Genomic DNA, 25,407 nt, shown 5'->3' with positions numbered 1-25,407 from the left:
TACATGGGAATTCTTAACAGTGCATGTGAACCTGCAATTTTCATTTTAATCTTAAAATTAACAGCTCAATTAAAAAACACTGTTGGGGGCGCCTGGGTGGCTCAGTGGGTTAAAGCCTCTGCCTTCTGCTTGGGTCATGATCTCAGGGTCCTGGGATTGAGCCCCCATCAGGCTCTCTGCTCAACAGGAAGCCTGCTTCTCTCTCACTCTCTCTGCCTGCCTCTATGCCTACTTGTGATCTCTGTCAAATAAATAAATAAAAAATCTTAAAAAAAAACAAAACAAAACCCCCACAATGTTAGAATTTAAGAATTTATCATTCTAAGGTAGTATTAATGTAGTATATCCTTTCTTATCTGTTATCTGCTGTTTGAGACACCAACTATATATTTTAATCTTTTGTTCTAAGAAAGATTAATAACATAAACCAGCTTTCCTACAGGTCTGCCTTGAAATGCAACTCCGGTATTCTGAGTTAGGATCACGGAATAAGCCATTTCAAGAGGGGGGATGGGGCCGGAGTTGGAGTGAGGGACACAGTTAAAACAAATTTAAGCTTTATTTAAGAAAAATGAAGAGGTAATAACTCTGTCACATGTTCATTAATGCTTACTACACACTTCTGCTTCTCCCACTGTTCTAAGACCTAAAAGGATTTTGAGGCTGACATGTTAACAAAACATTGCTTTAAAAGAAGAGAGGACTATAAAGAGAGATAAAATCATTACTCTTAAGCTTGAGCTTCCAAATTTCTAATTAAAAATACATATGAAACAAGTAGAGAGGAATTTAGATAAAAGATGAATTAAAGCCATATCTCACTCCTTGTAAAAAAAAAAAAACTCAAGTTAGCACAGCCAGGGGTATAAACCCTATCAAATACTGCTAAATTATTGATCAGTCCAATACCTATAAACCTACAAGGAAAACTTACAAAAGTAAGAGCCTCAATAGTTAGGCAGAGCTGCCAACATAGGTACCACGTAATCTAGTCAACACTGTTTCAGTATTTTTTTTTTTTTTTAAGATTTTATTTATTTATTTAACAGAGAGAGACTGCAAGAAAGGGAACACAAGCAGGGGGAGTGAGAGAGGGAGAAGAGGGCATCCCGCCAAGCTGGGAGCCCAATGTGGGGCTTGATCCCAGGACCCTGGGATCATGAGCTGAGCTGAAGGCAGACACTTAATGACTGAGCCACCCAGGTGCTCCCTGTTTCAGTATTTTAAAAGATACACTAACCAGCCAGATTAATAAAGTGTTAAAAAAGGAGGGGGGCACGTATTACTGTGAGCTGCTCATATACAGTAAGTAATATTGGTACAAAACACTGCTTCCAACTGGAAATCCCAGTACCTTACAGCCTTGACCACAGGAGGAGATGGCAATGAACTTACAGGTATTTATTTCTATACATGATGCCTACACCATGTTCCTTTACTTCAGGGCACCATTAATTTTCAAAAATAAAAGTGAAAAAATATCTATTAAATCAACAAAGATCACATCTTCATCACTATACACTTATAAACAGACTGAACTACCCAATAAAGGTTTTAAAGCTTATTTTCAGCAATTCTACTTAAAGATGATGAGAATGAAGTCAGGCCTGGGACTCAGACCTGGAACAACTGCTCCTCTTTATTTTCTTCCTCTGTTACAAGGAATGACTTATTAACAGACTAACCTTTTCTAGGAACAAACAAGAAAGCTCAACACCGAGGCAGTAAAATATCAAGTACTGAGAGGCAAAGATCCCAGAGACAAGCAAGAAGAAATGAGTGTGACCATCTCTGCTTTTCACCTCAAGGCACTGTCCAAGCTGCAAGGCTATAATAAGCTAAATGGTAAAGGAACTGAGTACCTTTACTCTACACAGCTTTACTCTTCACCTCTACTCTACACACTGCCTGCCGGTGTGGCAGCACTAAGTGGCAAAAACGGAGTTCAGAGAACACCAAGGAGAAGTGACACTAGCCGACACCGGTGCTTTCAGCAGAACAGGGGTGAACCCTAAAAGGACCAGTCCTCACAGAGACTTAAGCCCAAATTCAAATCAGCTTAACTCCTGCCAGGATAAAGATGATTTGACTTCCACCTCCTCTGCCTACCAAAAGTGGAAGTCAGTTTTGGAGTGAAAAAAAAAGACTCCATCCAAACACTCAAAATACCTCTACAGTTTTTTCACATTCAATGCCCAGCATTCAACCAAAAATACTAGTAGACAAGGTCACAAAACAATGCAGCTACACATCTGAAGTGTGGGGGGCGGGGTGTGAGGGGTGGGAGTGAGGGGAGAAGAGCCAATGTTAGAACCGCAAAAAAATCCTTCAAAACTGAAGGTCCCAAAAACAAAACAAAACAAAACAAAACAAAGAAACCCGAAGGTCCAATTAAGAGATTTCAGAGAAATACTAGCTTATCCATTTTCATATTATGTAACCTTGACAAATTTCTTAGCCATAACTTACATCACAATTTTGTGATCTTTATGAGATGATAGTAGTCATTCACCGCCAGTCACCATATAAAAGAGTGCTATGCATAGTAAATGATGGAATACACATATGTGTGTGGAAAAAAAAAATCACACTATCATCCTAGGATTATGTCCTTCTTAAAAGACGACAACAGTCTAAAAAGCAAAAACTTGATCACATGAAAACACTGACCACAGTACTGAAAACGGAAACAAAATACCTATCAGAGTACATCTACACATGACTTGCCATGCGGCCTTTCTATTTGTAGGGACGTCTGGGTGGCACAGTCAGTTAAGTGTCTGCCCTGGGGCTCAGGTCATGATCCCCGGTTTCTGGGATAGAGTCCCGTGTCAGGATCCTTGCTCAGTGGGGAGCCTGCTTCTCTCTGCCTCTACCTACCACTCTGCCTGCTTGTGCTCTCTCACGCTGACAAATAAATAAAATCTTAAAAAAAAAAAATATATATATATATATACACACACACACACACACATATATTTGTAGCTTAGTGCATGGAAAAAATTCAAATCATTGAACAGAATTATGAGAAACATGATCCCACTTAGGCATAACTTAAGATAAATACCTCTAAGTACATACAAATGCACAGAAGCTCCTAATATGGTCATTTATTCTTTTTTTTAAGCTCTTAAACTCAAAGATGAGCCAGACATTTGCAGATCAACCAGTTTTAAATATGGGTCTTAATAAATGCAGAAGCTTATAAATATTAAAAACAGACTTACTGAATTACTAGCATTCAGTTCAGATGACTTTTTTTTTTCTTAAAGATTTTATTTTTTTGTCAGAGAGAGAGAGGAGAGCAGCAGGCAGAGGGAGAAGCAGACTCCCAGCTGAGCAAGGAGCCCAATGCAGGACTGGATCCCAGGACCCTGGATCGTGACCTGAGCTGAAGGCAGATGTTTAACTGACTGAGCCACCCAGGCGTCCCCAGTTCAGATGTTTTTAAACTTACATCTTTATTCTTGGTCACAACGTTGCTAAATAATGATGGGTCGATGACACCATTATTTCTCTTCTGACTTAAACGAAGACCAAAAAGAGTTCGAACTTCATTTTCATCTGGATTATAGGACTGATCCATCTAAAACAAAAATTTAGAGTCAAAACCAATATATCTACAATCTTCAACATTTTTCACTTAATTTACATACAAAAAAAATCATCATAGCAAGATTATATGCATTTTTTTTCTAACTTAAGCCTGTGTAAGATCACTTCAGTAAAGGTACAATAGAATGGATCTTTGACTTAGAAAGCACTGATATCCATAACTTAAAACCAAGCCCTCATAATTAATGCCTCCTAATTTGTACTTTCTTGAATTCCAAATGTTCCCTTTTCTTCCGTATTATCAATTTTTTTTTAAAAGATTTTATTTATTTGACAGACAGAAATCACAGGTAGGCAGAGAGGCAGGCAGAGAGAGAGGAGGGAACAGGCTCCCTGCTGAGCAGAGAGCGCGATGCGGGGCTCGATCCCAGGACCCTGGAATCATGATCTGAGCTGAAGGCAGAGGCTTTTACCCACTGAGCCACCCAGGCGCCCCCTGTATTTTCAAATTTCTAAAACTGGGATGTGCTCTCCTTATTAACTGATGTCAAAAGAAACTTACAGCCAGCCAGAGGAATAAAGCTATTTCACAGCTATAATTATGTGTCCATGTGCATTTGGCTAAACTCTCAAATAATATATTGGGGAAGGCCCGGTGTAGTCTTTTGACATCTTCAAATGTAATGCTGTCAGGTGCTGAAGAGGTCACGAGGAGTTCAAAGTTTGGAAAAACAATCTCCTTTATGACATATGTAAGTATTAAACAGAGCTTTAAGTACTTAATACCCTTAAAAAAGACCACTGGATCAAGAAACTGAAGAATACAGCCTCTCCTGACTGAAGGGCTGAACTTAAATGAAGGGCCTTAACAGAAAAGTATGTATACTTAATGTAATATTTTTGTAATATTTTTCTTCTCTCCTTGAAAAGCTGACATTGAATTTGTGGTGTATCATACAACTAACGGTATCTTACAATGAAGGCTATATACTTAGAACTTCGATTATACGGAGTTAGGATTCCACAAATCTTCTGACATGAGCACTTTCTGTAAAACAGCGTTATGAATTTTTATTTTAATTCAAATAACTCTGCTTTATGCATTTATAATCTGAGACAATGGGCTAGTTTCCCTAATAGAAAAGAGCCGGTCAAAATCAGTAAGGAAAAAATCTCAACAATTAATCAGAAAAACAGGCAAAGAATATGGTCAGATACTTCATAAAAAGGAATTAAAAATACTCTTAAATATGAAAAGATGTTCACCCCACACATAATGGGAAATTAAGCTGCATTGAGATGTCACTTTATCTATCATATTGTTAAGATGAAAAAGTTAAAGGACACGATGATGGTAAAGTTATTAGGAAATCAGCACCCTTAACATTCCCATTAAGACAATAAAATTTGTTGGAACACCCTCAAAGAGGAACAGGACCTATCAAAACTACCAATACCCACTGATTGCGACCCGGTTCTAATTCACTGCAGGGTGTGTGCAGTAGCTAAAGACTCGTGACTGCCTGCACATGCTACACAGACATGGGGCAAACTTCCAAGACGGTGAAACTATATGCATTTGTATTAGTGGGAAAAAACAACAAAAAAGGAAAAAGAAATACAAAAGTATTGTAAAGTATCAAATATTTCAGGAAGGATGAGCAAAAAATTAAAAATATTAGTTACTTTTAAAGACAACAGTAGCAGAAGGGAAGGATGGGGAAACTTTTCATCAAATAACATTAATACCTTTTGAACAGGAAACCATGTATAGGCATTAACTATTTTCTTAAAAATTTAAAATTTGAAACCAAGAGTAAGGAAGCTCTCCTCACCTACAACCTAAAAATTAACAGTAAGGAAAAAGAAAATTGTAGGATTTAGAATTAAAGAAACCACAGTAAAAAAGGATAAATTAAAAGGTTGTCATCATAAAAGAAAGGTTAAAAATGGGGAAAAAGCAACACTAAACAGAAGAACAAATTACTGGTTTTTTTTTTTTTTTTTTTTTTTATTTATTTGACAGAGAGAGAGGTCACAAGTAGGCAGAGAGGCAGGCAGAGAGAGAGGGAGAAACAGGCTCCTCACTGAGCAGAGAGCCTGATTCGGGGCTCGATCCCAGGACCCTGAGATCATGACCTGAGCCGAAGGCAGAGGCTTAAACCACTGAGCCACCCAGGCGCCCCAAAAATTACTGTTTTAAACATGAATTAAACTAACCTGAAGAACACAGTAGTTTCCATTTTTTTTTTTAGAAAGTATTTTCAAAGCTTCATCTTCATATCCTGGGGCAACAATACCATCAGATACCTATAAAGATATTCAACATTAATTTCTACTTTCAAAAATTAGGGAACACTTCTTAACCAATCTAAGCACAATTGTCTGTCTTAATACAGCAGTTATTTTCCTGTTTCTACCTCCAACCGATATGTTAAAACCTACACTCGGAAAAGATGAGCCTATGTTAGAATCTACAGCTTTGTACAGCTAACCTTATCTCATTTGCTATCCTTTCATGGTTTCTGGTTGTTTCAGTTTTAACTAAGAATATATAAACAATTCACTCTAATACGTGTACCTTAGGAAGAAAAATGATTTCTCACTATTCTGCTCATGGAGTGGTGTTTTGCACCAGAAAAAGTACGTTCTAGTAGTCCCCACTCTGCCAGTACCAGGCAAAATGACCTTAGGCAAAGCTAGGTTCACAAGAGCAAGACATGGGGTTCAGATTACATCTCTGCTAATAACCTTAGGCAAGGCAAGTACCTCAGCAGCAAGTCAAAGGGATCAGATTTAACATCTCTGAAAGATAGACAAGTCATAGTTCATACTACAAAGCCTTGTGCTACATCATAAAACGGAGCAGGTTAGCTTCACTGTGGGTGGAGATGGTAGTGGTCATGGAAAGAATCTCTAAAGCAATTAAATTATCAAGGCCTTGTAGCCTTCAGTTCTACCTATTTATTTTCCCTCCAAGCTAATCTAAGCTACCTTCTTTTGTCTTTCTGCCTCCTCGCCCCAAAATCCCACCCTTCTGGAATGCTTTTTTGGTATTCAACTGATGGGGTTAGTTTTTCAGAGTAGTTTATTATCTTCCCTTACATAACTCTTCTCTAACAGACCTACAAAGGTTTACCGTAAGGTTCATTATTACATATCTAAGATAGCATCTTAGAATAATAATTTTGAAATTATTTAGAAATAAATAATTTAGAAATAATAATTCTGGCATTAAGATAATGACTACTAAAAAATTTAAAAAACCCTAAATATGTAAATTAAAACATAATCGCAAAATATCCATTTGAAACATTCACTAAACCTCAGAATTAAAATTCAGTCAAGGATTCATGTTCTACATAAATTATAAACATGTTGAACAATAAATTTAATTTATAAATGGTATAAATAAATATTGTATAAATAAATATTGTAAGTTATGCCTTCAATGAATGAGTACTAGGCATAAATAGAGCTTTACTCAGTTATGGATGGATCAATACTCGGGAGTGTCCACTAACCTCTCTGGAGATAATTTTGGCAGTAGGAACATCACAAACATCAGATAATGCAACAAAGTCACCAAATGAAGACATCCTATCAGCCCCTATAAATAAAAATCAAAATGAGGTATGTGTTACAAATATCTCTGCAAAGAAAAAGATGTTTAAACAAACCCCAATGCGATCATATAAAATCCACTTCTCTGTTCAGAACTTTACTGTATTATGTAAGATCTAAATAACAGATTATTAGTAAGTCATTTAACTGAAATAATCAAAACAGAGTATTCTTTAATTTTACGCTCTAGGCAAACTTCTGGAAGAGCCTGATAGCAACTATATTTTAAGTTTTGCAGGCACCTGGTCTGTTATACCTACTCAGCTCTGCAGTTGTAGAAATCAGCCACATCAACAAAGGGACATGGCCCTATTCCAATCAAACTGTATTTACAACAACAGGTGGCAGGCTAGATTTATTTAGCACATGTGCCATAGTATGCTAACCCCTACTGTGGAAGGTCAGTGGTGCTATCAAGTTTCTTGATGATCTTCTGAAAATGTTACAATAATATTCACAGGTTATTAACCTCATGAATTAGATATTCCCGACATATATAAAATACAACTCTAACCATATTCACTGTAGTTAAAAATAACCACATAAGGGAGCCTAAGTGAGTCAGGGGGTTAAGCCTATGCTTTCGGCTCAGATTATGGTCCCAGGGTCCTGGGATTGAGCTCCGCATCGGGCTCTCTCCTCAGCGGGGAGCCTGCTTCCCCCACCCACCTGCCTCTCCGCCTACTTGTGATCTAATAAATAAAATCTTAAAAAACACCCAAACACATAATTTTAGTCATAAACTAAACAATACAAATGCTTTCAATAACCTAATGTGAAATCAGATGCACCAAATTCTAATTGTGTTTCCATTTATTACATGAAAATACAAACACACACTTTTATAAACAAATTAATTCCAAGGTACTCATATATTCATTTCCTAAGTATTACAAAAAAACAAAAATAATCTGAAATCTGAAACAAAAGATATACTACTGTATTCTACTTAAGATAAAATATTCTTTTTTCTCTTTTAAGAACAAACGAGAACCCTATTACTCTTCTGACCTCTTGCTCTTGCATATGCGGTTGATATGGGTGTAAGGGTTTTATACAGATCATAGACCATGCAGACTTTGGCCTCGTCTTCACTGAGTGGAATTCCAACAGCAGCACCTGGTACAGAAAACCATAAAATAAACCTCCAAGTCTCAAGTTACTACTTATCCTCTCCTAAGTCAAGACAACACTTTTCTTAACATCTAAGTCTATGCAGCATAATTTCTTGTGCCTGTGCCAAATTAAACAAACATCTGGCCAGATAATTAAACATCAAAAATAACAGTTTCAGGGGAGGGGAGAATCTTTTCTCTCTGGCTTCCAGAAACAACTACTGTCTGAGTCTGCCACCATGCATGCATACAAAGCAAGTTTACTTCACTAAGGGCTCTCTACTCTGTTTGATATCACATACCACTTATTTCTTCCCTGTTTACATCAATTTAATATCAAATAAACATCAAGAACTATGTAACAGAGTTGACTTAGACATAGAAGCAAAACGTATCTCATACAATGGCTATTACAGATAAGGTGTCACAAGAACATCCTTATGTCTACTCAGTTCCATTTTCAACCATGTGGAAAAATATTTAGTCATACTGAATTAAGCCATTTTACTTTTTTATACATTTCCACTGCAAAAAAGTGATTTCCTGATCCTATCTCACAGTAATATTATACAGTTACATATATGTAAATAACACGTTACTATCAGACTTTATCATATTACTACATTAAAACTGTCCACAAAAGTGGTTGAGACTTTAGAGAATGTCTATATTCACATTAGAACTTGTCAATTCTTTCTAAAATCAAAAAGAAGGCATTTTGAATAGATCCGGAGCATTCCAGAGAGTAGTGCTTTACCTGCTGGGCTGACATGTTTGAAAGAGGCAGCGGCTGGAATGCCTAAAGCTTCTTTGAGTTCCTTCACCAGCTGCCAGGCATTCAAAGCATCACACAAGTTTATAAATCCAGGGGCTCCATTTAGAACTACATATAGAAACATTATATAACACATCATCAAGAAGGATCAACAAAATCAGATATATGTACATTTCTGAAAAAAAACATGCCAAGGTTCACAAATATGTTTTCAGAAAAGTGTAATTAAGAGACAAATACATGTACACAAACATAAATAACTTGATGAAAAAAGAATAACACCAGAACCTAAGCCTGCCTCACCAAAAAAGAAAAAAAAAAAAAAAAAACACACACACACACATACATATGCTACTGGAGAAACCAACTTCAGCCAATCTAGAAATAAACCAACAGAGAACTCAGGAATGGGAGAAAGAATGACAAGACCAGTGATCATAGGGATCCACTTCACTATAGAACTAAGATAACACAATTGTGGCAATTACAGACAATACAAAATCTAAGTTATAAACCTTGTCAATATAAGGATATTATTACAAACTAATGCAAGAGCTGTGGATGGAAGAAAATAAGGGGAAAAAATGAGTTGGATTTTTCCTCCTTTATACCAGACTCAGAAGGCTCTGCCTAAAGTTGAAATGCACTTAAAAAGACTACAACCTCCAACTTTCTCATTGTCTATTTTCTTAACAATGGCAGGATTTTTTAGGGGCTATTATCTCTTGTGAATAAATTATAAACTCCGCACATACAAAAAAAATGGGGCCCATTAATTAAAAACAAATTTATAACTGCATTTCCTTTGTGTTATCTTGGATAGTGCATACTTTTAAAAATAAACTTCAACAAATACTTACTGAGTGCCTACCACAAAGTTGGGCACTGTTAGGTACTGGAGATATTACCAACAAATAAACTAGCCCCTCCCACACAGGGCTTACAGGAGAGACATAGGAGAAACAAAATAGGCAATTAATAGTAAATAATAAGAAAATATTAAATACTTATATGAAAGAGTTAAAAACATACCCACAGAAAAACTTGTACTTGCATGTTTTTAGCAGCTTTATTCATAACTGTCAAAAACTTTCTATTTCTGATGTCCTTCAAGAAGTGAATGGATAGGGGTGCCTGGGTGGCTCAGTGGGTTAAAGCCTCTGCCTTCCGCTCAGGTCATGATCTCAGGGTCCTGGGATCGAGCCCCGCCATCCGGCTCTGTGCTCAGTGGGGAGCCTGCTCCCACCACCCCCTGCCTGCCTCTCTGCTACTTGTGATCTCTGTCTGTCAAATAAATAAATAAATAAAAAGAAGTGAACGGACAAACTAACTAGGGTATATCCATATACAACGGAATATTATTAAACAGGAAAAAGAAAAGAGCTTTTGAGCCACCAAAACCATGGAGGAACCTTAAATGCATATTGCTAAATGAAACAAGCCAGTGTGAAAAGGCTATATACTATATGATTCCAACCTTATGACACTATGAAAACAGTAAAAATATAAGTGGATGCAGGTGTCATGGAGACACAATACAGGGAATTTTTAGGGAGTGAAGCTATTCTGCATGATACCATCAAGGTAGATACAAGACATTACGCGTGTCAAACCCCAAAGCATATACAACACAAAGAGTGAGTCTTAATGTAAACAACGGACTACTGGTTCATCAATTTTAATAAATGTACCATATTAATGCAAGATATTAAAAGGGGAAACTGGGGGGCACCTGGGTGGCTTAATGGGTTAAAGCCTCTGCCTTCGGCCTGGCTCATGGTCTCAGGCTCCTGGGATGGAGCCTGCATCGGGCTCTCTGCTCAGCAGGAAGCCTGCTTCTCCCCCTCCTCTCTGCCTACTTGTGATCTCTGTCTGTCAAATAAAATCTTAAAAAGGTTGGGGGGGAATTGGGGAGAGGAGATCCAGAGGGAGGGAATGTCTGGGAACTCTCTGTACTTTCTGAGATATTTTTCTGTAAATCTAAAACTACTTTATAAAGTCTATTATAAAAAACAAGGGGATGCCTGGATGGTTAAGCATCCAACTCTTTTTAAAAATTTTTTACTTATATTCAATTTAATTAACTACACTATATTATTATTTTATATATAGTATATTAACATGTACTCTATTATATTGGTTTCAGAAATAGAATTTAGTGATTCATCAGCCGCATAGAATTCTCAGTACTCATTACTTCAAGTGCCCTCCTTAATGCCTATCACCCAGTTACCCCATCCCCCCATCCACCTCCCTTCCAGTAATCCTCAATTTCCTACAGTTAAGAGTCTTTTATGGTTTGCCTCTCTGTTTTTGTCTTATTTTATTTTTCCTTCCCTTCCCTTATGTTCATCTGTTTTGTTTATTAAATTCCAAGAGTAAAATCATATGGTATTTGTCTTTCTCGGACTTATTTCATTTAGCCTAATACCCTCTAGTTCCAACCATGTCATTGTAAATGGCCAAGATTTTGTTCTTTTTTATGGCTGAGTAATATTCCATTGGATGTATATATGCCTAACTCATGATTTCAGCTCAGGTCATGATCTCAGGGTCATGGGATTGAGCCCTGCGTCGGGCTCTGCATTCAGTGGGGAGTCTGCTTCTTTCTCTCTCTCTGCCTCTCTCCCCAGCTCGTGTGGGAAGTCTTTGTAAGTAAGTCTTATAAAGTAAGTCTTAAAAAAAGACTTATAAGTCAGTCTTAAAAAAAACAGAAGTACCTAAAAAAACAGTTCCTTTGACCAACACCAATGAAAGAGCTTTGAAAATGAAAAACATGGGAAATGAAAGTACATGGAAGTATTTCTTGCCTCAGAATCTAAATGGGAAACAGTATAAGCAGGAAATAACAGCAGATAAAACAGCAGAATTTCCTGTTTTAAGAAATTCTAAAAGTAAAAATTCATGCAAAATGTCTGACTACTCCTTCAATAAATACTTAGGGAACACACCAAGCAATATTCTAAGTACTGAGAATGCAGCAATGAACAAACAAGAAGCAATGAACAAAGACTGACAAAGCTTCTGCTCTCAGGGAAAGATAATCAAATGGGAGAGGACTAAAACATAAGTAAATGCAGCAAAATAGTGTTGTGATAAAAGTGTGATGGGCAGCTACTTCAGTCTGGGCGATCACAGAAAACTTCTCCAGGGAGGTGACTTAAAGCTGAGATCTGAATGACAAGTGAGTGAGACCTTGAAGATCTCAACAAAGGCCACAGACACTGGGCCTGCTGACCAAAAGGAAAACGGGCCCTGGGGTGCAGGTATAGGGGACATTATCAAGGAAGAAGAATTGTCAGATAACAGTGTCTGCAGGGCATGCAGAGGCATCTAAGTGGGAGGGAAAGCCAAAGAATGGTCTCAGGGCATACCATCATCTGATTTACATGTTTATGATTCCTCTGCTGTGAAAAGAAAAGACAGTAAAGCAGAGAGCAGTTAGACTACTGCAGTCTGGGAGACTTTGGGGGTCACTGTGCGGACTTCCACAGTGTTAGAAAAGATTCAAAATGTATCTGAAATAGAGAAATAATAGAACTTGATCCAATGAATGAGAAGGGGAAGAAAGGAGTATTTCAGATTCTCCTCAAATCTCTGACATTGCTCCCTGCTCCCCCTCTCCCTCAGTTGCTAACAAGGAGAAAAGAGACAGTAGTACCTACATCTTCCCACCACCGAATGTACCAACCAGTGAGCTCTGTTTTTGCCTTCACAGTACCTGAAGAAAGCTGTCCCTGCTGTCACCCAAGGCCAGCCCTCCTACCAATGCTTGGACCTTGAAGGCCTTGGAACCCACAACTCTCTCCCTGCCCTATGCACCCATTCCCCCCCACCAAGAGTAGAAGAGAACAAAAAAGTGAAAAGTGTCTTTTAATTCTATAGACCCATGGAAGTCCTAATTAACTTTTTTGTCCAAAGAATTACCTTTATTATTATTTTCTAACCTCACATTCCTAATCTGGCCCACTTCAGTGGGACTTCCAGGTCCATCACTCCAAGGTTAATTGTTCTTGCAATTTTTCCCAATCAAACAGTCACTTTTCTGTTCTCAGTAGCATTCCAAACCAGTTGAAACCCTGCAGGTTTTCCAGCCTTGTTTTCCTCTGCTGGTTCCTCCACTGATTAACCTCAGTCTATGAAATCTATCCTTCCTGTTCTACATCTCTAAAATCATCTATATGCCAAAGACATTCCAAACTGTATCTCCACCCTGACCTCTCTCCAGAACCCCTAATTATCTCAATAGTTTTCATTCACAAGTTTACCTGGCACCTCATACTGCAGATGGCTATAAAAGGCGTTTATGTAACTTATTTTATCTTCTCAATGTGAAACACATCAGATACAATAAAGAGAAAGACATGCATACCTCCCTCCCCAGACATAGCAAACTATGCCACATAATACACAGCCTTTACCTGTGATTGGAAGCTTGGGCTTCAGCGTGTATAACTGGGCAGGAGTTTGATGAGGGTTCATTCCATACCTCAAAGGCATCTGAGATATTCCTTTACTATACTGTCTCCTGAAGTAATCTGAAATTGCTTCATCATATTGTGCCGTATGAGTGAAGGCCTACAAAAAGTGTAAGTTTTGTGGAACACCAGCAGCACTTACCAAAGTGGGAACAAGAGGGTTTTAGGTAGCACACAACAAACTACACTCCTTGCCTACACATGACTGTGCAGGAAAGACACTCAGTAACACTAAAAACACAATGAATCATTCCCTCCGAGGCTCTTCCAATTTTTCTCTCTGAGGATCTTTCAATCTTTTTGACGTTACCTCTGTAATACCTGGGTCTCTTTGTTTATAGGAAAAGGATAGCAGCTCCACGGAGACCTACTGAAAACTGAATATCATCTGGTTTGGCACACACTGCACTGGATAAAAGTGCATCCCTACCTTCAAGGCTAACTGGCGTCTGGTCTCCAAGGAGGTATCTTTGCTGTCAGAGCTCTGCATCTCTGTGGACACGGCCGCATAGTCCTCGGGTTCACATACTACCGTCACCCGAGCATGGTTTTTGGCTGCTGCTCTCAGAAGGGTTACTCCGCCTTGGGAGAACAAAAGACAATTTGCATTTCCATATGAGCTTAACCTCCTTCAAATAAAGTCACTGTACACATACTTCTAATTTTTGACTCAAAAAATGTAGAAAACATACCCCAGATGAATCTCTACACAAAGAAATGGCTTAGAAAATATAGACGAATTACAATTACCCCAAAACACAATCTGGGAGCAGTAATGATTTCTTGCTCCCTCAATGTTCTGATTCTCGGCGAACATCAAAACAAAATCTATTTTAAAATATAAATAGTGTTTAGGGTGTGTGGGTGGCTCAGTTCGTGAATCTCAGGGTTGTGAGATCAAGCCCCATGTCAGGCTCTAGGCTCGGGGTGGGGTCTGCTTGTCCCTCTCCCCCTGCTTCTCCCTGCTGCTTGTGCTTGCGCGCACGCTCTCTCTCTCAAATACATAAAATCTTTAATAAAAAATGTAAATATTTGAAAAATAAATAAATTAAATAAAATGTAAGTAATCCTCCCATATCAGTCTTCAAATATGGTTTTGCTGACTTACCAATATCAATCTGCTCAACAGCCTGCTCAACAGTTACATCTGGAGAAGCCACTGTCTTCACAAAGGGATACAGATTGCAGACGACAACTCTAAACCAAAAAGGAATTCAGCTGTTGTTAGAAATGCAAACTTTATGGGGTTTACATATAAGTTAGTCAATAGCTTTAACGTGATCAGAGTCTAAAGATCTAAAATATAAACTATAATCCTAGCATTTTAGAATTCTAAAAAATATAGTGAAATGTCAGGAGCTCCCACTGTTGCATAACACAGTCAATAAAAGTGGCTTTGGTCAACAAGTGTTCTCAAAACATTACTTCCTCCAAATCATACCGCAACATTACTGCCTGGGTAAATCCGGCCATCAAAAAACCGTATTTTAAAAATTTTAACAGAAGTGCAAAATATAAGGCTACAGATAACATCCTCATTTTAGAATATAATCACTTTTATCTACAACATTCAATTTTAGATTCTATTTCTGATGGGTCATGTACAATGATGAAAAATGACAGACCATTCTAAGGGTGAAATATTTGTTTCTTTGCTTGTTTTGTCTTCAGAGAGATCATACACAATGATGTTAACAGGATGTTCAAAAGAATAATTTAAAATACAGAACTAATATAAAATTAACACCTAGTAGAGTTCCATGCCTAGGCCTGCAATGAGGAGCTCTGTGGGCAAGTTTACTCCCAGGGAAATAAGCACAACTAGTAAAAACTAATTAAAACAAAACAAAAAAACAGAAGAGGAACACTTGCAATGTCTACAACCCTGATACCAAAACCAGACAAAATGTCACAATAAAAATATAAACCAGTATCTTATGAATACTGAGACAAAAATCCTCAACGAAATACTAGCAAACTGAAACCAACAAAATATAAAAAGGCACATACACTACAGCCAAATATGGTTTACCCGAGGAATGTAGGCTTAGCTTAGCATCTAAAAACCAGTTAATGTAAGAGCCGATTTCAATAAAACAACAGACAAAAACCACCTGAGCACCTCAACAGATGCACAAAAAGCATCTGACAAAATTGAACACCCACCCATGATAAAAAGACTCAAAAAATTAATAGAAGAGAACCTGCTCAACATAATAAAAGGTATTTAAGAAAAAACCCCAAACCTACAGCTAACATTCTAAAGGTGAAAGATTGAATGCTTTCCCCTAAGCTCAGGAGCAAGGTAAGAATGTCTACCCTTACCACTGTACTGGAGGTTCTAGCAGGTCAATTAACAACACAAATTAAATAAAAAGCATCAAGAATGGAAAGGAAAAAGTAAAGCTATCTCTATTAGCCCATGGCATGATCTTGTAAATAGAAAATCCTAAGGGATTTAACAAAAAAAACTATTAGCGCTGAGTTCAGCAAGGTTACAGAACATATGATTAAGTGAATTTATGTACATTAGCAACAAACAACCCAAAGAGAAATTAAGAAAACAATTTTACTAACAGTAGCATCAAAAACCACAAAAAAATGTTTAAGAATTTAAGCATACAACTTGTATGCTAAAAAGTAGAAAACATGGTTGAAAGAAGTTAAAGAAATCTAAGCAGATGGAAAGGCATCCCTGTTTACCAGCCAGAAGACTATATCCTATATTAGGATAGCAACCTCCTCTGAAATTGATACACAGATTTAACACAATCTCTAAGAAACTCTTATTTGACAGAGATCATAAGTAGGTAGAGAGGCAGGAAGGGGGAAAGAGGAAGCAGGTTCCCTGCTGAACAGAGAGCCCGATGTGGGGCTTGATCCCAGGACCCTGAGATCATGAGCTGAGCCAAAGGCTGTTTTTTTGCAGAAATGGGCAACCTGATCCTAAAATTCACACTGAAATGCAAAGGACCCTGAATACCCAAAACGATCTTGAAAAAGAAGCATGTTGGAGGACTCACACTTCTCAATTTCAGTATCTGTCACAAAGATACAATGATATAGTGCCAGCATGACAGATACAGTTCAACTGTGCCAAGACCATTCAATGGGGGAAAGAAGTTTTTCAACAAAGGATACTGGGGCAAATGGACAGTCAGTCACATTCAGAAGAATGAAGTTGGACCCCTAACTTATATATAAAAAGTAACTTAAAAAAAAAAATCAGGGGTGCCTGGGTGGCTCAGTGGGTTAAGCCTCCGCCTTTGGCTCAGGTCATGCTCTCAGGGTCCTGGGATCGAGCCCCGCATCTCATTCTCTGTTCACTGGGGAGCCTGCTCTACCCCGCTCTCTCTGCCTGCCTTTCTGCCTACTTGTGATTTCTCTCTCTGTCAAATAAATAAAAATAAAATCTTAAAAAAAAGAAAAGAAAAGAAAAAAATAAAGAAAAAATCAAAGACCTAAACATAAAAACTAAAAAACTCTTACATCTTCACTATCCTGGATTATGCCATTGCTTCTTAGATACACCAAAAACATAGGCAACAAAAGAAAAATAGATAAAATGGACATTGCCAAAATTTAAAGGTTTTATGATGGTCAAAGGGCACCATAAACAAAGTAAAGATAAGCCACAGAATGGGAAAAAAATGAACCCTTACAATTCAATAATAAAATGAGAAATAATAAAAAAATGGGCAAAGGATTAAAATGCACATTTCTCAACAGGTACAAAAATGGCCAATGAACATATGACAAGATGCTCAGTCACTAGGAAAGCCAGTAATAATCACAATTACATGCCAGCCATAATGAGAAAAAGATGTTGGTGGGGATGCGGGAAAACTTCCTATACTACTGCAGGCAATGTAAAATGAGGCAGCACACTGGAAAATAATCTGGCAGCTGCTGGAAGGGTTAAACATACTTATCAGATGACCAGGGAATTCCACTCCTAGGTATATAACCAAGAAGAATGAAAATATACGTCTGCACAAAAACTTGTTACATGAATGATCATGGCTGCATTGTTTCTAATATCCAAAATGTGGAAACAATGCAAATGCCCATCAGCTGATGAACTGACAAATAAAATGGGGTATATCCATACAATGGGTTTTCAGTAATAATAATAAAAGTGCTGAAACATATTAGAACATGATGAACCTTGAAAACAAGTAAAGAAGTCAGTCACAAAGGACCACACATTATATGAGTCCATTAGTATGAAATGCTGTGTACAGATAAATCCAGAGAGACAGAAAAGACGATGGTTGCATAGGGTTGGAGGTTTTAGGGGAAATGAAGAATGAATGCTAACGGGTATGGGGTTTTTTTGGGGAGGGGGTGATGAATATGTTCTACTATTAACTGTGGTGATGGCTGCACAATTCTAAATATACTAATACTACTGAATTATAGATTTTAATTTGGGAAATTATATGGTATATGTGCTATATCAATGAAGTTATATACACTAAAAAGAAATAGTATTTTTATGCAAATAACTACATTGTTAATATGTACCAACATTTATGTCATAGCTTCCTTAAAAAAAGGTTCTTTTCTGGGGAACCTGGGTGGCTCAGTGGGTTAAGCCTGTGTCTTTGGCTCAGGTCATGATCTCAGGGTCCTGGGATTGAGCCCCACGTTGGGCTCTCTGTTCAGCAGGGAGCCTGCTTCCTCCTCTCTCTCTGCCTGCCTCTCTGCCTACTTGGGATTTCTGCCAAATAAATAAAACCTTTGAAAAAAATTCTTTTTTTTAGTTTAATTATGAATTTTACTAATATAAAATTGGCAAAAGTAAAAATGCTTATGTATGTACAGGGCGCCTGAGTGGCTCAGTGGGTTAAGTCTCTGCCTTCCTCCCAGGTCATGATCTCAGGGTCCTGGGAACAAGCCCCACATCAGGCTCTCTGCTCAGTGGGGGTCCTGCTTCCCCCTCTCTCTCTGCCTGCTGCTCTGCCTACTTGTGATCTCTCTCCCTCTGTCAAATAAAATCTTTAAAAAAAATGCTTCTGTATGTACAATGTCATACAGAGAGTATTCAATAAATGTTTATAGTGAGTGAATAGGAAATTAAGCCTGATGTTAATCTTGGGTCTTAAAAGGGAGGGCACCAGGTCTAGCATACTTATTGCCTCTGATCCTTTATGTATTAAAATTTTAACTTCCAATTTTTACCTTATAAGACTGAAATCAAGTCTGGCCATGTCAGCATTATCTTCTGGGATACTACGAGCCAAGATTCCTAATTTAACAAAGTTAAAGTATTAGGTTCAAAAAACACATCAGAGTAAGATACTTCTTTCCAACACGGTCCCACCAATCAAGTTAAAGCCTCTAATACTGCCTAATCAAGAAGACTAAAAAATAGAGAGTTAAAATTTTACAGTATGTTTTAAAAGCTCTTGTGTCAGTTCTTTATTACCCTCCCCCCCTTTTTAAAAGATTTTTTATTTTCAAGTAATCTCTATACCCTACGTGGGGCCTGAACTCACAGCCCCAAGATCAAGAGCCATATACTCCAATGAGTCAGCCAGGTGCTCCCCCTTACCTTTTTTTAGGCAACAAAACGTGGAAGAATTTTCACTTAACTGTTACCAGTTCCATGCATCTATGTGCTCTCATAAGTATAAGTAAATGGCTTATCTGATGATCCTCCTCAGCGTAACAGCCTTTTATTCTGCCAAATTTTACTTTAACTGGTAAATTAGCAATATACCTGTTTCTCACCATTTTTGGCTGATGTATAATTTGTTCTCTCAGATGAGCACTATGAAAAAGAATTCTTTTAAAGTCCGTTACAAGGGGACCTGGGTAACTCAGTCGGTTGAACGTCTGACTTGTGATTTCAGCTCAGGTCGTGATTTCGGGGCCCTGGGACTGAGCCCAGGGTTTGGCTCATGCTCCTTGGGCAGTCTGCTTAGGATTCTCTCCCTCCTTCTGCCCCCTCCCCCCACACAAGCACACATGTGCATGCTCTCTCTAAAACAGATAAATCTTGAAGTCAGTTACACTGTAATACTTTAATCTAAGTTTGCACTGTAATAAAAGTCTTCACACATGCAACTGAAATATTTTCATTAACTCCAGCAGAAAATATCACTCTAAATTAGTTATCAGGTCAGGACTAATAGAGAGGCGAGGCAAACAATGTGATTCCATTGCATAATAAGGCAAACTAGATTTTAAACAGGTTCTAATGAATTATGAACTTTAGCAGCAAATGTGATGAAACCAATACAGACTCACAGATAATTTTCTGAGCTTATGACCTGCCTTTTTCCTCATTAATTCTACAAAGTGATCAACCAAAATATTCCTGAAGACCACTGATTGTTTGAAACTGAAAAGTACCAAACACTTACCAGCATGGACTGCAGGATGCAAGGTTTTCACACGCCCCCCTAACATTTCAGGAAATCCCGTCAGCTCAGAGACATCTCTGAAAATAGATGAAAAGAATATAGCTGTTTCTGCTGAATTGTCATTATACACAATTCTAAAGCAAATCTTCTAACATTACATCCACTGTCCTCATTTGGAAGAATTTTCCAGAGCCTCAATCTTCAGAGTTCAGAAGCTGAATCATATGCCATACATTCAGTTGAGAAGTAATTTATAGTAATATATACAAAAACCACTAAAAACATTTTTGTTTCAGAAACAGACTAAAGTAAAAACAAGCATTTATCTTCATGATTAAACAAATGTAAAGATGGCAAATCCAATGAATGGGGAAATAAAAGACTATGTTTCAGTAAGGTGTTGTTAGTACTAAAATACTGGTTTAGCCCATATAAAAATAAATTCCCAATGAATCAAAGGTTTGAGCATTTAAAAAAAAAAAATCACAGAACTACCAAAATTCAATACATGAGGAATGTGCTCAAAGCATTAAACAAAAGATTAGTAGATCTATCTATGTAAAATGTTAAGTTTTACACCAAAAAAAAATTAAGCAGGAAAAAATAATTGCAAAATATGACAAAGGGTCAAACACAAGGCAATACTTAAATATCGATTCAGATCACATGAATTGGCATGAATTCCCATGTGCCCAGCTGACTTACAAACAAATTTTAATGACATGAAAAAATGCCAACAATGTTAGGTGAACAAAATCAAGAAGCAAAATTATCTTCTGTAAAGCTAAAAAATAAATATATGTTTATAAGCAATTGGAAGAAAGCACATCAACATGTTCAACAAAATTATAAGCTATTTATTATCTTCTTTACAATTTTCTACAATTTTCACAATTTCTACAACCAACATATATGGACTTTGTAGTAAAAAAAAAAAACCACCAACAAATTTAAAGCAGCAAATTCCAATAGGGTATAGAATTTCCTGGGTAGAGTCTCCTATTAAGACCCATTGGCAGATGACTGTATCTGACCAAGGGTTCACATATTTCCAATAAATGAAAAACTGGTGACAGCCTTGTGTCCAATTCAAAATTCCCTTTCCTGGCATTCATGAAATAAACTCCAGTTCCTCCAACAGAAGATAATTGCTAAAATCAAAGAAGGGAGATGTACTCTTAGAATGAAAAACCAGGTGGGGTAATTAAAAAGCTTGCTGCATCTTTAGATTTCAGAATCTGCATGCAACAGGTGCAGTCTTCAGATAATTCTGTGTGCTCACTGCTGTACAGTCACCAACTAAAACCTCATCAGTTTACCTCACACCTCCAGGTTAACTTACTAGGATAGAATCTTGGCTCTGCATTTTATTAGCTGGGTTAGTTGTATGAAGTTGGGCAAGTTACCTAACCTTTTTGTGCCTCAGTTTCCTTGTTTATAAAGGGAGATAATGCTACCTACACCAAAAAGTTGTTGTAAGGATTACATGTGTGTGCGTGTATTTGTGAACAGTTTTATACTTTAACAGAAGAGAAATTCATTTACATTCCCAATTTTTAAGAAATACATAACTACAATGGGTAAGAAGGAGTCAGCAGAAGTATAGATCAAACAAGACTCAACAGTTTATACATTTTTAAACTGAGGAATGGATATGCAACAGGAAGGCTCATTGTATCATTCTATGTTTTATTATATCCGTAATATTTCCATAATACAGTTTGGTGGAGGAAAAAAGGCTCCAGAAGGAGTTTGCTTAAACTGAAGGATCCGACTACAACAGCATCCAACATGCTCCAGTCTAGATTTTGGATTCTCACTCTGCTGCTCTTCAGAAAAGACTGACCTGTCTCTCATGATTCTTACAGGGCTCTTAGGAGAATATAAAAAAGATGATGCAAGAAGACTTTGGAAAATATAAAGCCTTTATTTAGTAAGTAAAAGTAAGGCATTCTTGCCATTTCAACTTGTCAACTTTAGGAAAGCTGTGTACTGCCCACAGAAGGCGGAATTATACGAATAAATAATCTGACCCAGAGGGCAAGCAGCAAAATTTTTCAGTGGCAACAAAAGCAGACAGATCTTTCACTTCTTTGCTGAAATAAATTTCAGGAGTGGGTGTGTCCACTGAAGTGTCACTGCCATTCATTAGAGCTGGCCTATAGCCTTTTTCATTTTCTACCCCTCAGTAGTGACTCCCTCTCCAACCAGAAGGCCAGCTCCTTGAGGTCAGGAATGGCAGCCTGACTTACCTTTTGCTCATTCCTTCTTCCCATCACTTAGCCAGGTAACGAACAGCTTGGGGGTAAGGGAACAAATGACAGACTTGTGCCTTCAAATAATTTACAGGGATAGTAAGGGAACACAGGGAGCCTTGAATCCTAAAGCTGTCAACAGCTTCACTCAAGAGCCAGTCATTTAACTTGAGTTTTTCTTTAATCACAAATGGCCCTCCTAAATTAACATGCCACAGGAAGTGGCTGAGAAAGAGGGCTCTGAAATGGGGAGTCCTGGGGATCCAACCCTGAACTTAACTCCTCACTGAACTCTGTAAACTTGAGCACGAGTTACTACACCTCTCTGAGCCCCACCTTCCTCTTCTGTAACGGGGTTAAGTGGAGCTGGAAAGGGGAAATGACGTCTTTTTACTCACTGTGCCCGGGGTGCATGACTTCCCGGTGGACTGAATCACACTGCGTTCCGACTGGACTGCGCTTAAGAACTGCGCTGTGCCTTACCTGACTGCCAGACCCGCATCCCTGAGAGCTTTTGCGGTCCCTCCAGAGGCGATCAGATTCAAGCCAACAGAAGTTAGGTTTCTGGCAAATTCCACAAGGCCCGTTTTGTCAGAGACACTAAATAAGGCTGAAACAAGACATTTTTCCTCATCATGACATGACATTAAGACCTACAAGGCCTTGGCTGGTGGGGGCGGCTGGGAGGACAGTCGCGAATCTCTAGGCCATGACGGCGAGCCACAGTGGCCAGGCCCAGTTTGGGGCCTCCCTCCGGGTCAGACACCTGCAAGCCAACGGGCCGCGGGGCTCACAGTCACGCTGCACCGTTCGGCGCCGCCATTGCGGACTCGGGACGCCGGGGGACAGGGGCGCCGCGGGCGGGGCTCCGGGGGGGCGCGTGGGGAGCTCACCGAGCTGGCTGGGTGCCATGGCTGCGGGCGGCGGGGTCGAGGCCAAGCGGGGGCGGCAGCGGCAACGCCACGTGCGGAGGGGCGCGGAACGGCTAGGACGCGCGCGCGCGCGGGCAGGCAGCGGGACGCGGCGGGCGGTCACCTGACCTGTCACGTGACCCTGCCGCCCCGCCGGAGCCCCGCCCGTTCTATCTTGGGCGTGGAACTTGAGCCTCGGGGCTGAAGGGAAGGCGGAAGAGAGGTTGCAGCTGGCTTTCTTAGGCTGGAACCTGAAGAGATCTCCGCCCCAAGCTCCCATTCTGAGCTTGACTTGCCTGTTCTCGCGGAGGTGAGGCGGCTGCGGGACCTCAGGGGCAAGTTCCTGCTTTCCAGGGCGGGCTGGCCTCTGAAGCTGGAATGCAGCTAAGAAGTATCAAAACACTAGTGCAGAAAACAAGAGCAACACCAGAAATGATTCCTACCGCCGCGGAGGTAGAAAGCATCTTGCCAATCATCCACTCCCATTTTAACAGACTAAAGAATAAATAAAACGAAGATTAGGCCCACAGCTCACGTAATAGAGTAAAAACAAAGTGAAATTGATATTCGTCTAAGTTTTTGATTCCATGTTACGGAATAGACCGAAATCTGCTTAAAGATGGTGTCTTGGATCAGTAAACAATATTTGACTCGAGCCTGGGTGAAAGGAAAAATAATGGTTCAAGGGGGAGAAGGGAACACCTTTCTAAATTCATTAAAAATAGGAAAAGGAAAACTGCACGCTTGTTTCTTAAAAAAAAAAAAAGCACCACCACTTTGCCACAAAATAAATACATATTGTTGTTTATGGAGATTTTAAAAAAGTTCCTTGATAGAATTCTATTACAAAATAGTACTGTCTTTTGTTCTTAGTCTGGGGCTTGCAGCTGCGGAAAGGAGTCTGTTTTCCTATTACCTGTATGTTACTTAAGTGTTTTTTCTTGTTACCCTCTGTAATTCTTCCAGTCTCTTAAATTCCCCAAATGAATATTTATTGGCTAGAATCAAGAGCTCTGTTTTATAACTTCTGAATTTGTGAACTTCTTGCTCTGAATATTTCTCATTTCCTAAAGAAAAATTATCAGTGTCTTCTGTTTGTGTTTGCCAACTTTGAATTTCCCTGCCCAGTCACCATTAGGTTTTTATAGAAAGTAGAAAGCAGAGAAAAGAAGCTGAGAAAAGTGATAAGAGGAAAATAAATAGTGTTTAGGCATTGGACACTTTTCCTGCATGTGAATTTCAAATATTTAATTTAATGAATATTTATTGAGACCTTTCTGCCTAAATGGCAGAAATACAGTGTCAGAAAGAAATAGATGAATATTACCTATTCACTGTCCTTAAGGGGCTCACGACGGAATGAAAGTATAGAGACATAGGTACAATGAGAAAATATCAATATAAAGAAAAAATGGGTTTAAACCTATTTTTAAAAAATACTTTTTATTATTTGGCAGAGAGAGAGAGAGAGAGCGCGCGCGTGCAGCTCGGCAGAGAGGCAGGCAGGCAGAAAGGCAGGTAGAGGGACGGGGGAGGTAGGTTCCCTGCTGAGCAGAGAAGCCTATGTGAGGCTGGATCCGAGGACCCTGAGACCCACTGAGCCACCCAGGCTCCCCAGGATTAAACCGATTTTTGCAGGGCCTTTCGGAAAGCTGTCATATATACTAGGAAAGAATGAACTGTGGGTTCCAGACCAACACACAACTTTTTCATGTAAAGATGTTCACTGAAATGAATTCATGTAAAGATGTTTACTGAAATGAATTCTGACAAATCCCTCCATAGTTTTAAAGTTCAGACCTGATAATTACCTTGTTAATGGCAAGATGAGTAAATGAATTTTTTTTTTAAAGATTCTGTTCATTTATTTTGACAGAGAGATCACAAGTAGGCAGAGAGGCAGGCAGAGAGAGAGAGGAGAAAGCAGGCTCCCTGCAGAGCAGAGAGCCCGATGCGGGACTCGAGCCCAGGACCCTGGGATCATGACCTGAGCCGAAGGCAGAGGCTTAACCCATTGAGCCACCCAGGCACCCCGAGTAAATGAATTTTTGGCTAACTTTGTGATCCTGGCCACATCATTCCAACTTTAGGGACCATAGTTGCCTTGTCTGTAATATGGACATAATGTTTGATCTGGAAGCTTCTTCAGATTGTAAGAAGTAAATTAATCTATTGAAAGTATAAACTGTGAAGTGACTGGTAAGAGTAATAAAGAACTTGTAATCTCCTTCATGGTTCATTCCCCTGATGTAGTTGAATAAATGTTTATCTCTCTGGGCTTCAGAGTACATCCTCCTTAAAAATGCTGGTCATAAGCAAGCTA

General features: G+C 38.8%; 1 protein-coding gene across 1 annotated transcript in view; it reads right to left on the bottom strand.

The window, feature by feature from the left end:
* ATIC (5-aminoimidazole-4-carboxamide ribonucleotide formyltransferase/IMP cyclohydrolase) overlaps positions 1-23,226 on the bottom strand; it is a 28,362-nt gene extending 5,136 nt beyond the window's left edge. The window contains exons 1-12 of the mRNA XM_046019570.1: positions 23,067-23,226; positions 22,657-22,783; positions 19,919-19,995; positions 18,732-18,798; positions 14,656-14,744; positions 13,978-14,129; positions 13,491-13,647; positions 9,052-9,177; positions 8,191-8,298; positions 7,080-7,165; positions 5,776-5,865; positions 3,458-3,586 (exon numbers count right to left, since the gene is read on the bottom strand). Coding sequence (XP_045875526.1) covers positions 3,458-3,586; positions 5,776-5,865; positions 7,080-7,165; positions 8,191-8,298; positions 9,052-9,177; positions 13,491-13,647; positions 13,978-14,129; positions 14,656-14,744; positions 18,732-18,798; positions 19,919-19,995; positions 22,657-22,783; positions 23,067-23,085 — 1,227 coding nt within the window. The 5' untranslated portion in view covers positions 23,086-23,226. The remainder of the gene's footprint in view (positions 1-3,457; positions 3,587-5,775; positions 5,866-7,079; positions 7,166-8,190; positions 8,299-9,051; positions 9,178-13,490; positions 13,648-13,977; positions 14,130-14,655; positions 14,745-18,731; positions 18,799-19,918; positions 19,996-22,656; positions 22,784-23,066) is intronic.
* Between the last annotated feature and the right edge of the window lie 2,181 nt (positions 23,227-25,407).

Source organism: Meles meles, chromosome 9 (assembly GCF_922984935.1).
Source record: "Meles meles chromosome 9, mMelMel3.1 paternal haplotype, whole genome shotgun sequence".
NCBI lineage: Eukaryota > Metazoa > Chordata > Mammalia > Carnivora > Mustelidae > Meles > Meles meles.
The sequence above is the reverse complement of the archived record's forward strand: the minus strand, read 5'-3'. Positions and strand labels throughout refer to the sequence as shown.